The 17,464-nt window shown below is 48.2% G+C and overlaps 1 protein-coding gene across 1 annotated transcript in view; it reads left to right on the top strand.

Annotated features, from left to right (window-relative positions):
• PIANP (PILR alpha associated neural protein) overlaps positions 1 to 17,464 on the top strand; it is a 36,782-nt gene that overhangs the window by 7,077 nt on the left and 12,241 nt on the right. Inside the window, 3 exon segments of the mRNA XM_083149699.1 lie at positions 9,367 to 9,547; positions 9,549 to 9,949; positions 10,042 to 10,122. Coding sequence (XP_083005825.1) covers positions 9,367 to 9,547; positions 9,549 to 9,949; positions 10,042 to 10,122 — 663 coding nt within the window.

The raw sequence follows: 17,464 nt of genomic DNA, 5'->3' as shown, positions 1-17,464 counted from the left end.
GAATGTGCAGTGTGTGAAGAAGCATAGTTAAAATATGCTGTCTGTGGGGAGGCAATGTTAGAATCTACTGTATGTGGGAAGGCAATGTTAGAATGTACTGTGTGTGGGGAGGCATGTTAAAATATGCTGTGTGTGGGGAGGCAATATTAGAATGTACTGTGTGTAGGGAGGCAATGTTAGAATGTGCTGTGTGTGGTGAGGCAATGTTTGAATGTACTGTATGTGGGGAGGCAATGTTAGAATGTGCTGTGTGCGGGGAGGTAATGTTAGAATGTGCTGTGCGTAGAGAAGCTATACTAGAATGTGCTGTGTGTAGAGAAGCGATATTAGAATGCACTGTGTGTGGTAAGTCAATGTTAGAATGTACTGTACAGTATGTGGGGAGGCAATGTTAGAATGTACTGTGTGTGGGGAGGCAATGTTAGAATATGCTGTGTGTGGGGAGGCAATATTAGACTGTACTGTGTGTAGGGAGGCAATGTTATAATGTGCTGTGTGTGGTGAGGCAATGTTTGAATGTACTGTGTGCGGGGAGGCAATGTTAGAATGTGCTGTGCGTAGAGAAGCTATACTAGAATGTGCTGTGTGTAGAGAAGCGATATTAGAATGCACTGTGTGTGGTAAGTCAATGTTAGAATGTACTGTACAGTATGTGGGGAGGCAATGTTAGAATGTACTGTGTGTGGGGAGGCAATGTTAGAATATGCTGTGTGTGGGGAGGCAATATTAGACTGTACTGTGTGTAGGGAGGCAATGTTAGAATGTAGTGTATGTGGTGAGGCAATGTTTGAATGTACTGCATGTGGGGAGGCAATGTTAGAATGTGCTGTGTGTGGGAAGGCAATGTTAGAATGTGCTGTGTGTAGAGAAGATATATTAGAATGTGCTGTGTGAGTGAAGGCAGTATTAGAATGTACTGTGTGTGGGGAGGCAATGTTAGAATGTGCTGTGTGCTGGGAGGCAATGTTAGAATGTGCTGTGCGTAGAAAAGCTATACTAGAATGTGCTGTGTGTAGAGAAGCGATATTAGAATGCACTGTGTGTGGTAAGTCAATGTTAGAATGTACTGTACAGTATGTGGGGAGGCAATGTTAGAATGTACTGTGTGTGGGGAGGCAATGTTAGAATATGCTGTGTGTAGGGAGGCAATATTAGACTGTACTGTGTGTAGGGAGGCAATGTTAGAATGTAGTGTATGTGGTGAGGCAATGTTTGAATGTACTGCATGTGGGGAGGCAATGTTAGAATGTGCTGTGTGTGGGAAGGCAATGTTAGAATACTCTGTATGGGGAAGCAATGTTAAAATGTGCTGTGTGTATGGAAACAATGTTAGAATGTACTGTGTGTGGGAAAGCAATGTTAGAAAGTACATTGTGTTGGGAGGCAATGTTAGAATATGCTGTGTGTGGGGAAGTATTGTTAGAATGTGCTGTGTGTGCAAAGCAATGTTAGAATGTGCTGTATGTGGGAAAGCAATGTTAGAATCTGCTGTGTGTGGGGGGAGGCAATATTAGAAAGCACTGAAAATCTGTGGAGAAGCAATATTAGAATGTATTGGGGATGGGGAGGCAATGTTAGAATGTGATGTGTGTAGGGAAGCAATGTTAGAATGTGCAGTGTGTGAAGAAGCATAGTTAAAATATGCTGTCTGTGGGGAGGCAATGTTAGAATCTACTGTATGTGGGAAGGCAATGTTAGAATGTACTGTGTGTGGGGAGGCATGTTAAAATATGCTGTGTGTGGGGAGGCAATATTAGAATGTACTGTGTGTAGGGAGGCAATGTTAGAATGTGCTGTGTGTGGTGAGGCAATGTTTGAATGTACTGTATGTGGGGAGGCAATGTTAGAATGTGCTGTGTGCGGGGAGGTAATGTTAGAATGTGCTGTGCGTAGAGAAGCTATACTAGAATGTGCTGTGTGTAGAGAAGCGATATTAGAATGCACTGTGTGTGGTAAGTCAATGTTAGAATTTACTGTACAGTATGTGGGGAGGCAATGTTAGAATGTACTGTGTGTGGGGAGGCAATGTTAGAATATGCTGTGTGTGGGGAGGCAATATTAGACTGTACTGTGTGTAGGGAGGCAATGTTATAATGTGCTGTGTGTGGTGAGGCAATGTTTGAATGTACTGTGTGCGGGGAGGCAATGTTAGAATGTGCTGTGCGTAGAGAAGCTATACTAGAATGTGCTGTGTGTAGAGAAGCGATATTAGAATGCACTGTGTGTGGTAAGTCAATGTTAGAATGTACTGTACAGTATGTGGGGAGGCAATGTTAGAATGTACTGTGTGTGGGGAGGCAATGTTAGAATATGCTGTGTATGGGGAGGCAATATTAGACTGTACTGTGTGTAGGGAGGCAATGTTAGAATGTAGTGTATGTGGTGAGGCAATGTTTGAATGTACTGCATGTGGGGAGGCAATGTTAGAATGTGCTGTGTGTGGGAAGGCAATGTTAGAATGTGCTGTGTGTAGAGAAGAGATATTAGAATGTGCTGTGTGAGTGAAGGCAGTATTAGAATGTACTGTGTGTGGGGAAGCAATGTTAGAATGTATAGTATGTGTAGAAAAGCAATGTTAGAATGTGCTGTGTGTGGGGAGGCAATGTTAGAATATGCTGTGTGTGGGGAGGCAATATTAGAATGTACTGTGTGTAGGGAGGCAATGTTAGAATGTACTGTATGTGGTGAGGCAATGTTTGAATGTGCTGTGTGTGGGAATGCAATGTTAGAATGTGCTGTGTGTAGAGAAGAGATATTAGAATGTACTGTGTGTGGGAAAGCAATGTTAGAATGTATAGTATGTGTAGAAAAGCAATGTTAGAATGTGCTGTGCGTAGAGATGCAATGTTAGAATGTACTGTGTGCAGGGGCGTAACTATAGCCCCGCAGCCCCCGCCATGGCGGGGAGGCGCTGAGTAACTGTGGGCGCCGGTCTCCGCTGCGGGGCTATGTTACGCTGTGTAAGGCTGGCCGGCCGGGACATGTGGGCAGACAGAGCGGCCCCCTACCCTCCCCCTCGCCCTCCCATCCGCCCGCCCTCGGACAGTTAATCCCCCCCCCTTACCCCTCCTCGTGCCACCGCCGCCACATTCTCGCAGCGCAGATCTCCAGTCCTTCAGGCTCCGGACAGTCTCCTCCTGACGTACAGTGCTATTGAAAACTGCCCCTCAGAATATGGCTGCCCCCTAACAGCAGACAGTTTTTGTAGGGATGCTAGAGGAGGCGGCGGCCTCCTCTAGCATCCTTAAAATCTGTCTGCTATTAGGGGGCAGCCATTTTGTGATGGTATTATTTCATTAGCACTGTACATCAGGAGGAGACGGTCCGGAGCCTGGAGGAGGATCTGCGCTGCGGGAATGCGGCGGCGGCGGCAGAGGGGTAAGGGGGGGGGGGGTGTTTAACTCTTGGAAGACCTAGGGGGGGGCCGCGCCTCCTATAACGGCGGGGGGGGCGCAAAAATCGTAGCTTCGCCGCTGACTTTGTGTAAGGAACCACTTCCAGAATGGCATAAGGGATGGCCTTGCCATATGCCCCCCCACCCCCTCCCCCTTTTGCAGGCTACAGAAAAGCAGCTGTCGTTCCTGCGATTTCTTGCAAAACTACGACTGAAGCTGAATTAGGCCCAATACTGGGTTACTTCTGATTCATGGTACAATATAACAGCTAAAATCACCGTAAATGTTCAGATTTTCCATTATGCATAATATGACTCCTCTCTTCTTGAAGCTACTTCCTCAGTTGAAGAGAAGAAAGAGGGGAGTGTCCTTCTGTCGGTGCACCTTATAAGAAATAGACAATAAAATATAACCTTTATTGGGGCAGATCCAGGAGAAAATGACAGGGGGGCACCATGAGAGGTTTGGGAGGGGGAGGGGGTTGTTAGTGGTTCCAGTGTACATGCTAAGAGAGCGGTGAGAGAGAGGAGAACAGAGAGAGGGTGAAAAATAGGCCCTGGCGTTTAAAGTACACAGGCCCACCTTGGCGACAAAAGTGAAGGATGTAGTTGTGCACGTCCCGAAGGCGTGCTCCGGGAAAGGGGGTATGGCCACTCAAAAGGGGGCATGTCCTTGAGTGTAGTGTACAACACCATATACAACTTCTACATATTATGCAACAAAATACTAGAACCCATTATAATTGCCCCTTACACATGATGCCAAATGGAAGGAGCCAAAATTGACATAATGCCACATGGATTGTGCCAAAATTCACAATATGCTTCATAAACAGGGACATTTCGCGCCAAAGGGGTGCATTAAAAATGTACAACATAATGCCCATTGGGCGGGATGTATTAAAATACATCGCCGCCCTTCGCGCCCCCCCCCCCCCCGCCGCGATGCCGCCGCATATGTACTAACATATGCGGCTGGCATCGCGATGCGGTGACGGAGGCCCCCCGCGATACCTGTACTGTGGTCTGCGGGGGGTCTCCGTCACCTCCCAGCCGGCTTCTGCTGCTTTCACGCCGGGGACAGCTAAGCAAGCTGTCCCCGGCGCTTCCTCCTCCCCCTGCAGCCGGAAGGACGTCCGGCTGCATTGCTAGGGGGAGGAAGGGCTTACCTTCCGGGGTCCTGGAGGACCTGCAAGAAGGTAAGCCCAAGGGAGGGGGGAAAGGGGGGGTCGGCGGGGCGGCGGGCGGCGAAAAGAAGCCCATAGGCTTCTATAGGGTATCGCCACCCAAAGGTGGCGATACCCTGCCCCGCGATATCGCTGCGAACGGGTTTTAGTACATAGGAAAATGCGGTAAAAAGGGGGTTTTACCGCATTTTCCCTTTAGTACTTCTCGCCCATTATATGTTAAGCCACACAGCATAATGTCCATTACGTATTATGCCAAACACCATAATGCCTATTAAAAATTATGCTGCATAAGTGCTGCTTACCTACATGCTCATTGCCAAGGGTTCCATGCTCATTGCCATGTGGGATTACATGCTCCTTGCCAAGGGCGAATACATGGTTGCGGTAACTGGGGAACAGCTGCGGCCAGGCAGAAGTGACAGTCATTGACAACCAGGCAGAGAACAGGGGGCTGCCCGGCTGTATTTAGAGCACTGCAGGTCCGGCTATTTGAAATAATACCCCTTTCACTCCAGGAAATGCAGGGACTTACCCAGGAATATGGTCCCAGGATCATGCAGGGACATTCCCAGGTTGGCCCCTTTTACACCAGCCTAGTCCCTGCATTTTCTGGTGCAAGGGGGAGAGAAAACCACCCCTTTCTTCCCCCCTTTAACTGGCTATGGGGCAGATGTATCAAGCCTGGTGAAGAGATAAACTGGAGATAAAATGGAAGGAGATAATCGACTGCTTTTGAAAAATGACAGTTGGGAGCTGATTGGCTGGTGCGTTATCTCCTTCCACTTTTTCTCCACTTTATCTCTTCACCAGGCTTAATACGTCTGCCCCTATATAGTTTAACCGGCTATATCTTTGGAACCAACTGACCCATTTACATGAGACCAGTATCATATTGAACTTTTCCCATGAAACTGGGCAGTTTGGTTCCAGAGAAATCTTCCCTCAAAGAACATGAACAGCCATGAAATTACATTTCAGGAAAATAAATATCTCCAGAACCAATTGCATACCTCCCAACTTTCGATGTGATGGAGGCGGGACGTTGACGAAAATTCCAGGTACGTGGCCTAATTCCGGTGGTGTGGCCTAATTCCGGGGCATGGCCTATACTCGTGAGGCCACGCCTCCATTTTGCCGCTATGGGGGCATGACTCAGAGGCTCTGTGAGCCTCTAGCCATGCCCCCAGCCCCCTGTCTGCGGGAATACATCGCACAGCGTTTATTCCCCGCTGGTTAGCAGCCGACAGGGGGGACTCCCAACAGCCCCCACTCACCGCGGGACATTTCCAGCCCCGGGAGGGACAGCGGGACAGGCCCTGATAATCGGGACTGTCCCGCTGAAATCGGGGCTGTTGGGAGGTATGCAATTGACCCATATGGACCAGTGATTTGGGTTTGAATGAGATCAACCACGAGCTGTGGGGGCTAGTGACGTTGGGCCAGGCTTTTTGGAAATCCACGGTCAGAAATTACAGGGGAGCCCCCCCCCCTGAATCCGCCCATGCGGATACACGTTTAGCCAGTGTTGTCTAGAGGCCCAGCAGAGCAACAGTCAGGCTGAACAAACATAGTATACCTGCCACAGAGTTCCACACAGAGAAGCTATCAACGAACAACCCTGATGAACAAGTGGTGGGGCCCTGCATTGTCGTTTGTATCATACACACTGGTCGATATTTTGAACAATACCGTTCAGAAGGGCCAAAATGATGCACCTTAAGTCTTGCAAAACTTACTTGTATTAGAACTTATTTATCCACAGTGCCATCTACAGTCATACACTGGTAATACATCATGCTCAGCTACTTCGTGGGGGATATTTCATCAATATTGCCTCAAGGCAAACATTCCTGATTACTCAAAGCAAACCTAAATTTAAAAAGGGCATATTTTCAATTGAACACATTTCTTAAATATGGCGGGAAAAAAAGAGGTGAAAATAAGCAATTAATAAAATAGGCAAAATATGCCATGTCATGTCAACCATACATGTCATGTCAACCAAATGGCCAGGAGGTTCCTGAAAATCTGGTCCCCCTCCTGGCCTCCCGGGAAGGTGGGAAAGCCTCCCGCATGTGCCCGAAGCCCCCGCACCCCCTAAATTCAAATGCCAGAATTTGAGGCTTTTCAGGGAAGGCGGGACTAAAATAACGTAAATCTCTGCATTTTGCCTCATTTAAGCCCCACCCTCTCTCCAAGGACCCGCAAGCGGGACTTGGTAATGTCATCCTCGTCCCTTGCCCCCCTGGAGTTTGCACATGGGCCCCCTTCTCTCTTAGGGGCCGATTTATTACAAATATTTTTACTAAAATAATCTAAAGAGGAACGTTTCATATCCTTTTTTTCGCATTATTTTAGTATAACCCAGGGGTTCCCAAACATTTTTGAATCACGGCACCTTAGAGCATCAAAATATTTTCAAGGCACCCCTAGGCCAAATGCTTCTTATCAAGAAATTCAGAAAAAAAATATTAAATTAAGTGCATTGTGTTTATATGTCACAGTTATCTGAGGGACAGGATTTGCTTCGGTTTGTCCACATATATTGTGATTGGCAGCCACCAGCACTGGTTTTACCTGGTACATTGACCATTCATAATATGAATTGATCCTGGTGCACCAACCCAAGGCACCCCTGCAAGTGTCCTGAGGCACCCCATGGTGCCTAGGCACACAGTTTGGAAACCACTGGTATAACCTAAATGCACATGAAAAAGGTCTTGGAGCAGTTTAATTAGCAGTTTTTGTAACTAGATCACATTTCACATACTTAGGGCCAAATGCACTAAGCTTCAAAAGTGATAAAATGGAGAATGATAAACAACCGACCAATCCGCTCCTGCCTGACATTTTTCAAACACAGTCTGTGACAAGGCAGGAAGGAGCTGATTGGCTGGCTGTGTATCACTCTCAAGCTTAGTGCATCTGGCCCTTAGAATATGAAATGTGATCTGGACAAATTTTGGGGAAAAGCGAAAACAAAATCCGCAATGTTATCAGAGCATCAGCTTCAGCTGGCAATTTCCGGCGGGGACTGGGCCAGTGGCCAGTGTGATCAGCTGTGTGTGTCCCATGGACTCACAAGCTGATCACTGTGTACAAAAATAAAAGATACAGAGACTGCTAAACACTGCTTCGGTCATCAGAGCCCTGCAATGCTCCTGTGACACCCGGAGCGATGCAGCGGAGGTCACAGAAACAGGAAGTCGCAGTGACCGAGAGCGGTCCAGTAGCTCCAATCACTGATCCCCGGTGTAGGTGAGAGTATGACCAGCGGTTTGGGGGGTTGTGGCACAGGGGGGGATCCTGACAGAGAGGAGGTGCCGGCAGCGCTGGTACCAGCGACTATGGTGGCGCGTGTGCAGCTCACGGTCTGAGTATTTGTCTCGAAAAAATCCACTGCTATGGCTGCGAAGACGCCTCACTGGGACGGCATACGGTCACTAGGTCTACAAGCATTGGGTAAATACCACTGGCCAAAATCATGTGCACTGCAGGTGGGGCAGATGTAACATGTGCAGAGAGAGTTAGATTTGTGCGAGTTATTTTGTTTCTGTGCAGGGTAAACACTGGCTGCATTATTTTTACACTGCAATTTAGATTTCAGTTTCAACACACCCCACCCAAATGTAACTCTCTTTGCATGTTACATCTGCCCCACCTGCAGTCTCATGGTTTTGCCCATTTTCACTAACAAATTTGTACTGCGATCAGATCTGAAAAAGGGCCAATGATCCACACCCACTGGGACAGAGCTTACTCACAAACTCTGTCCGTGCATCCAGTAATTGATACAAATACTCATATACTCTCACTCTGCTTATTTGGTGACCCGGCACTGGATGTAGACCATGGGCCAGTTTTGTTGCTGTCCTTTGCACGTTCCCTTATGTATTTTTGTCCGTTTAGAGACCTGACCTCTCGCACTGATCCTTGAGATGCCGCTATCAATGTAATCCCAAAAAAACTGTTGATATTTCTTTATATTTTTAAATGAATCAGAATATGGTGAAACGGTACCAAGGTTACAGTGGTTGAGGTCAGGATACAGTGTCGGAATGTGCAGTGTGGGGGGGGGGAAGACCTCCGGAATGTCCCAATGATCGTGTTGGAATGTGCAGTGTGGGGGGGAAGACCTCCGGAATGTCCCAATGATCGTGTTGGAATGTGCAGTGTGGGGGGGAAGACCTCCGGAATGTCCCAATGATCGTGTTGGAATGTGCAGTGTGGGGGGAAGACCTCCGGAATGTCCCAATGATCGTGTTGGAATGTGCAGTGTGGGGGGGAAGACCTCCGGAATGTTCCAATGATCTGTCTTGGTGGACATAGCGTGTGGATGCAATGCTAGTATAATGTGAGTAAATGGCACAGAGAGTATATGAATGGGCAAGATTGGAAGTGGCTGCATGTAGAGATGAGAAGACAATGTAACCTGTAAGAGTGTAGGATACAAAGGGGGGGGGGGGGGGACATATAGGAGCTGATTTGTTGGAGGTTTATATCTCTCCCTGTTATCACTTTTCAAGGATTAGTACATCTCGCCCAGGGTAAGTGCGTTAGTAATGTCAGACAGCTACAATGAGATGTAGAGGAAGAGTCAGATGTAAGTAGGGAACAGTAGGGACAACTGCGGGGAGTAGTACAAGTCCACCAGCTATCTACAGACAAACCAGGGGTTAGCTGGGCTCATAGCAGATAGTAGTAGTTGAGTAAAGGGTTGGGGGTGTAACAGTTGGCGTTGTAGTCATTATACTAATCCCCCCCCCCCCCCTTCTCTCTCAGGTCTGGCTGTACTTCCACCTACTGCATTTATTATTGTATACTACTCTCAAGCACATGTTCTTCCCTCCCCAAGCTCTTACACCCCACCAAACTCCCTCACCATGGTGCAATACGGCCTTCATACTCCCCTCGCCTTCCGGCCCACCAGCATTTACGCTCCTTCCTCCATCCTGCCCCCAAACCCCTCAGGTACCACCCACCACCCCGATCTCCAACATGCTTTCCCTATAATCAGATCACAAAACTTGCCACCAAAGATCACATACTTCCCCCACAGGAACGCCCAGCTCCCTCAACAACACTTTGTGCCCGCACGGGGCAAACGCCAGTCCCCAGCCTCCAGTTTGCTGTTCCCTGCAGCTCTTGAAGGGGCAGTACCTCCTTCTCCATACCCCTGGGCCATCCTGTGGGACCCAACAGTCGCAGATGAGGATGGGGCTCTAAGCTCCGCTTCGTCCACGCCACGGCCGTTTTACCATCAAGAGTGGGGCCTCTTGGAGCACGACGAGCCTGCGCGAGGACTAGACTTGAGAGGGGCTCCCACTACACTGAGACCCCATAACTTCCCTCCAAAAGATGAAGGTAAGCAGCGACTGGCCAAGGTGTCAGAGAACGAGGCTCAGTTTTCATCAGCAAAATCTCTGACGCAGTTTTCCCTTATCTGTCTTTATAGGAAACAGACCCTCAGCTGTACGTCACCATTGTCATCTCCGTGGTCATTGTATTAGTGGCTACTGGAATCATCATCAAATTCTGGTGAGTGACATAAATGAGGTATCAGTGCCACAGTAACATATTATAATAATAATAATAATCTATCTAACTTACGATATATAGTTAATACTGTGCAACTTACAGTAGAGATGGTCATTGACCATCGATGATTCAAAATCATTGATGGTTCATGGCCGATGTTAAATACTTTTGCCATTGATAGGTGAAAACTAGATGGTTTCCCTCCATCAATGGCACAGCAAAACCAATGGGTTTTTTTTAAGCATAGCTCCGCCCCCAACAACCTTGAAGCCCCGCACCCCCATTCTGATTGTCCCACGGGCCAGTCAGTCAGAGATAATGGATGACCATCAGTAGGTTAAACTATCGATGGTCATCCATCACAAAGTTTGTTACTATCAATGGCTGGTTGCAGTATCACCATCGATGGCGACTGCATGGATGGCCATCCCTAACTTACAGTATTTTTGCCTGAAGTCAACTGTTCAACACTCAGAAACACACTGTTTCTTCTGCCATCTGACGGGTCGTGAATATCTGACCTTCCTTTATTACTCTTTGTGGCCTGCAATGATTGTTCCCATGGTTACCGATGTGTATCCTGCCTTGGAGCTCTCTCAGGTCTTCTGCCACAGGGCACCTTCGTGTTCTGCCAACTCTCCTATGGGTACGCAGTGGGCCGATGCCTGCTGACGCCACAGGAAGTCGGCCACCTGCCCTGACTTCGCCAGACATGCGCAAATTAAAGTCAGTTTGACCATCGAATGATTTCTCCTGCAGTGTTGGCATGTGACGGGATGTATTTTCGCTACACGTCCCCTTGCATGTTACCAATAGAAATCGGCGGCGGGGCCCGGCGGAGGGCGTTCGTAGGGCGGTGTCTCGGGCGCTCGGTAAGCTGAATCGGCCTCTAGGTCCACTTTAGATGAAACATACATCACCACTGGAGTAGGCCAGATGTAAATAGGCAATCACCGCTGGAGGGAGATCGTGTTCTGTGCTGGTAAATGGCGTCCTCACTAGTGTGCCGTTTCCTTAATGTACAGATGTGGTATGAGTGGAATCAGAGTTATGATCCCATCAGAAAAGTGGACCAAGTCATTAGGGGAGTTCTTATACTTTCTCATTCTTTTAGCGCTACTTTTGTAGCATTGGGAACTGGAACTTCCCCGAGTTAGCAGCTTGGTAACACACCCCATACCGAGAGCCTGTTCCTTATCTAGGTAATCCACTGCCTTCATCCAAAGTATGAATTCAGCCAGCAAAAGGTTCTCTAGTGGTTACACAAGTGCTTCCGGGTGCCTCAACAACAGCCTGCAGCCTGGGAGGCAGCACGTGGGTAAAGAGTTCATACTTCAGTTGGTGGTTTGACCAGTTGGTGCCAGTAGGAGAAGTCAGTGATGAAAAGTTAATGACGACCTAATAAGGTTGGTAGATAAAGATGTTCCAGAGTCAGACTTTCTGGTCAGCTAGACATTTGGTTAACCCAATCAGTTGTAAATCTTAATCATAAACTTAATTTAAAGTTACCAGAGAGAAGAGGAACTGAAGCACAGGGGAATTTGCATCCCAATCCTTGCAGGAGGAAGATTGACCTAACCTACTTATGAGGACTTCCTGAAGTCCAACATCCTCGCCAAGAAGCAGGTTTAGTTTTTGAAAAACGGCAGATGTATTTCAAGAGCTGGGGGGTCCATGAGCAGCGGTGGAATTATTGTAGCTGGCTTGCTGGCAGGCAACCATGGAGAAAGTGTTGGCGGCAGTTCAAAATTTGGGCTAGTCTTAATCCAATTGAAGCTTGTGCGCCGGCAGCCAATCAGGAACCACCACTGGAGGGCTATGCCTATTTTATCAGTCCCGGGCCTTGAAATTTCTGATTGCAGCCCTGTGTGCAGTGGCATCGTTCTTATATAACCGGAAAGTTGGCACACAAGTAATAAGACAAGTGGCCAGAGCAGAAGAGGAACCATTGGCCATTGTTCTTTGTGCGCGGTGTACAGCTCTCAGCTCTCCTGGACTCAGGGACTTATTTGCTCACACAACCTGTACTCATGGTAGATATGCCAATAATACCAGCGAAACTCCACCCAAGTGTCACGGGTGGAGGGCTGGGTTGGATCGTGTGGTGTTCAGGAATCACTTTCGGACCAGATGGAGTAGGGTTAAAGCGAGCTGGTTTTATTATAGATGGTTTCATAAATGAAAATAAATCACTTATTCAAATAACGGCTTTGACATAAGGAAAACAAAGAAAGTCCCAAATAACGTCTTTGAGCAAAGTCTTTAGAAACAAATGGAAATAATAATAAAAGGCAATACGGCTTGCATAACTCACGAAGTGACCGGTGAGGCTGAGGGAGATCCAATATACGGGAAAGAGAGCTTGGAATGGAGGGTTTATGACAAAGACAGGCAATGATGGAAATGAATAACAGTCCAGGCAAGGTCACGGAAAAGAAATGGGTGATGATCCAGAAGGTACGGAGAAGACTGTAAATGGGTGATTTTCCAGGCTGTAGGATATCCCAGGAGGCGATGTCCCTTTGTGGGGTGCAGGCGGACTTCGGGGTTCTGTCTGGAGCCCACGGGCAGGTAGCACTGGTATCACAGGCAAACAAGCAGAAAGGCACTGATAGGTCAGGATTCCCAGAGTCAGTAGCAGAGCGAACGCTGGTGAAGGCTGCAGTGGACAGGAGTAGCCAGGAGTCTCCAACTGCACAAGGCTAGGAAACCTTTGCACTGACACCAGTTCACCAGGACAGATCCCCTAAATACATAGTGGGCAGCTGTCATTGGTTTAGACAGTGCAGGAAGGCAGGAAACCTGAACCTGGCGTCCAATCTGCATTTTGCCCACATCCAAGATGTCGGCGCCGGCCTCCCAGCTCCGCCTCAGTCACAACTCCCTTGGGACTCACAGGGACCCGCCCCCAACACACAGTGCCTCCCGGCCGCCCAGGACACAGCAGCACCCCCGCACCAGAGACCCAGAACGGACAGGCAGCGGCGGGCACGGAGGGGTGAGTACCAGACCCGCCGTGCCTCACCACGGCCGTCCGTGACACCAAGTCACCATGCTGGAGACAGAACCTTCCATTGAAAGATTAGGCTTTGGTGGCTGTAACGATCAGATCAGGTGATCGATCAAATTAACGTATGCCTCCTGTTATGATTATCTGTTCGATCAATGTATGTCTGATATTGTTGTAAAGTTATGTCTCCGGTGAGTATTGGAATCAGGACATGTCTTTTATTATGTGGGTAAACTGTAGGTGACCCTGGGTTTGAGTTTGAGGCCTGTATTCCCTCTGGTTGACATCTGTGGACTCCTCTGGAGTTAGGATGTAAGATAAGATCTGAGACCCCTCATAAACCAGATTGGGGGGGGAGAGCAATAGTGTCCAGCCAACAGGCCAAAGTTGCTCTGGCCCTCCACTAAATTACCTCTTATCACTTGAGGAATGTACTTCAAAGCAGGGACAAATTCTTTATGGGAAAGATCCTATATCTAGGGACCTTCCCTAGGCTCAGCAAGGGAATGGTTAAAAATCCCAGGGAGGGATGAGGGAGGCTGCAGATAAAACCTCTGTACCTTGGAATACCCGTTGTCACTACCTGGGGGTGTAGCAAACAGGCTGTAAGCTACCAGAGATTTCTTGTGGAGAACCCCCCCACGTCAGGATTGGTACTTAATTGTAAGATACGGTTCTGTCATTTTTCCCTTTTATTTTATTTCTGAAATTGCATTTAATCTTGTGTGTACTTTTAAAATCATTGTAATATCTTGTAACCATTTTCTAAAGCTCTGTAGTAATATCTAGGAATAAATAATACATATTCTCAGTCCTGGTTCTGTGTTCTTAAGACTCATTAGCCTCAGAAGAGAACGCTCCAGCGTGTTACCATTTGTATATTGTATTGTGCGGTCAGGTGCGAGCCAAGCCGCCCCTTGCGCAGTTTCAAGCGCTAAAATCAGGTTTTGGCTGGTGGCAGTGTACCTCAAGTAAAGGACCGAGAGTCAAAAGTGAACCCCAGTCACGGCCGGAGCTGCTCAGATTGACGTATCGGAGCAGGCGACCGGTGGGTCCGTGACAGTGGCAGAAGCTTCTTGGATGATTTCCTGTATTCTTTGCATGTTGGAAATCAGAATTTTGTTATGTTAGTTACTACTGTGTAAAAAAACACTTTTGGAGGAGAACCTGTTATCCGCACTTTAGAAGATTGGTGATTTAGGGGCCCCCGCTGCTACCTTCCTCAGAAAACGGCGATAGCCCATTGGAGCCTTCGGGTTACACACAACACTACTGGCTGGGCAGAGGCCGCTGTGCAGTGCAGTCCATACTTGCCTAATTTTGAAAACTAGTTTCAGGGAGATTATAGATGGTAATAGAAGTTTGCACAGCGCCCCATTGAGGGGGCATGTCATGCTCCACCTACAGGGCGTGTCTAGTTCCAAATATGGAGAGATTGTTAAAAGAGATTGTGAACGTGGCATCTAGAAGCGTGGGTGTGTACCGCTACATCTGAGAGGAATCTTTTAAAATTACTTATAGCCAATTGTAGATGAGCCCAAAGCAGTTAGTAAGAGATACTATACTTGGTAAAGTGCTGGGAAATGGTGCTGATGATTCAATGTAACTGTATCTGTCTCTCATTCCTTTTCCCCAAAAAATTTAACAGTGTAATGTGGGCTAGGTGACATGAGGGAGATTGCTGCTATGTCGGGGAGTCTCCTGCAGAATGCAGGAGGGGAGGTAACTATGATGTAACAGTGTAATGTGGGCTAGGTGACATGAGGGAGATTGCTAGACTAATGAGGGAGAGAGGGAGATTGCTGCTATGTCAGGGAGTCTCCTGCAGAATGCAGGAGGGGAGGTAACTATAATGTAACAGTGTAATGTGGGCTAGGTGACATGAGGGAGATTGCTAGACTAATGAGGGAGAGAGGGAGATTGCTGCTATGTCAGGGAGTCTCCTGCAGAATGCAGGAGGGGAGGTAACTATGATGTAACAGTGTAATGTGGGCTAGGTGACATGAGGGAGATTGCTAGACTAATGAGGGAGAGAGGGAGATTGCTGCTATGTCAGGGAGTCTCCTGCAGAATGCAGGAGGGGAGGTTACTATGATGTAACAGTGTAATGTGGGCTAGGTGACATGAGGGAGACTGCTGCTATGTCAGGGAGTCTGCTGCAGAATGCAGGAGGGGAGGCAGCTACAGTATGGTGCAGTCTGACAGACCACCCCGGAAGCTCACTGAGCACATTGCAGGGACAGGCTCCGCCATTGTGAACGCATAGTGCAATGCTAATATGCCCCCCCCCCCCCCCCCTCCCCAATCACGTTGCATATGTGATAATTTTTTATTACCAGTTATATAGTGCATTGGGTAATTTTTGTTGGGAGTACATTTTTGGATTGTGGGAGGAAACCGTAGTACACATAGGAAACCCACGCAAGCACGGGGAGAATATACAAGCTCCACGCAGTTCAGGCCATTAGGGAATCAAACCCATAACACAAGGCAGTATTGCTAACCATTAAAAGGCCAGAATTCTATCCCATAACACTGTTTGCGAAGAGGGCTGTTACATTAAAGCAGGCATGTCCAAATGATGGCCTACCAGCTGTTGTGAAACTACAAGTCCCATCATGCCTTGCCACAGTTTTGCTATTAGGGAATGCTAAAACTGTGGCAAGGCATGCTGGGATGTGTAGTTTCACAGCAGCTGGAGGGCCACAGTTTGGCCAATCCTCCATTAAAGGCTTCCTTTGCACTTGCTATCCTGTCGTGTGGATTTTGATCAGTACAGACAGCGATAGCCAAACATGATCCAATAGAATATGTGATAATCTGTGAGTACATATTTGCAGAGCTGCCCAAATTAACGACCAGAGATACAGTTTGCAAAATGCACCCAGTTATGTTAAATAAATAATTACACGCCATTCCGCACTGCTAATTGCGCCACCTCTGAGCGGCTTCCTGCTGTGTCCTTCACTACCCTCACCGTGCCACTTCCTTTCCAGCCGAGCGCAGGAATATTGCTTCCCCCACAGAACAAATTACATTACAGACACACGCCGCTCGGACGTGACCTTGCATCGCTCACATCCGGATGACAGGGATGAGAGGACGCTGTTATTTGTAACTGTTGCTCTATGGTGTCACTATATTAGGCAGCGCTGTACGGAGGATATTTATCAGTCACATTGTACCCTGTATTATTGGAGATTGCAATCTACAGTCGTTAGACACCAGGGTCCATGTTCATTGACAGATAATTTGTTGGTATGTTTTGGGGCTGTTGCGGGTAACCAGGGCAACTTTGGGACACCCATAGTGGATTGTGGGAGGAAACCGTAGTACACATAGGAAACCCACGCAAGCACGGGGAGAATATACAAGCTCCACGCAGTTCAGGCCATTATGACTTATGACAAAATGCCGCTACACCCACAGCCCCCCAAGAGCGTTTCACACATCCTGGACCCCACGCTGCCCGCCCCCTTCACATAGGTGTGTGCCAGCGGTACTTCACCACTGGCACACACCTACAGATCGGACCAACACATTGTGGGTGGTAAAAAGCCGATGCCGCTGATGGGTCCGATCCGATGGATTGAACCTTCAGCAGCTTCAATCTGTAGGGTCCGACCCGGGTCCACGCATTGGGTCGGATGGGGGTGTCAAACACATCCGAATTGGGCCAATTTCTCGGCCCGATCTGTCGTGTATGGGGGCCTTAAGAGTGGATTGGATGACTGTTTATCACTCTGCATTTTAGCACTTTTGAACCTTCATACATCTGGCCCATAGTTTGAGAAATTAATTAAATAATGAATTATTTGGATTAAACCGAACAGTATTTTAAATGAAATATATACAAGTCCAATGAAAAGGGGGGTTCTAAGGAGAAGGCCGAATGCTGATGGGAAGTTGGACTCTGGATACTGGCAGGAGCCTAAACTCGACACAGGCAGGAGGCTAGCCGCTGGATGGACACTGGCTTCTGGATACTGGCAGGAGGCTGGCCGCTGGATGGACACTGGCAGGAGGCTGGCCGCTGGATGGACCCTGGCTTCTGGATACTGGCAGGAGGCTGGCCGCTGGATGGACACTGGCTTCTGGATACTGGCAGGAGGCTGGCCGCTGGATGGACACTGGCTTCTGGATACTGGCAGGAGGCTGGCCGCTGGATGGACCCTGGCTTCTGTATACTGGCAGGAGGCTGGCCGTTGGATGGACACTGGCTTCTGGATACTGGCAGGAGGCTGGCCGCTGGATGGACACTGGCTTCTGGATACTGGCAGGAGGCTGGCCGCTGGATAGACCCTGGCTTCTGGATACTGGCAGGAGGCTGGC

Source organism: Crinia signifera, chromosome 6 (assembly GCF_055691185.1).
Source record: "Crinia signifera chromosome 6, ASM5569118v1, whole genome shotgun sequence".
Taxonomy (NCBI): Eukaryota; Metazoa; Chordata; class Amphibia; order Anura; family Myobatrachidae; genus Crinia; species Crinia signifera.
Note: the sequence above shows the minus strand (reverse complement) of the source record. Positions and strands in the feature narration are given on the sequence as shown.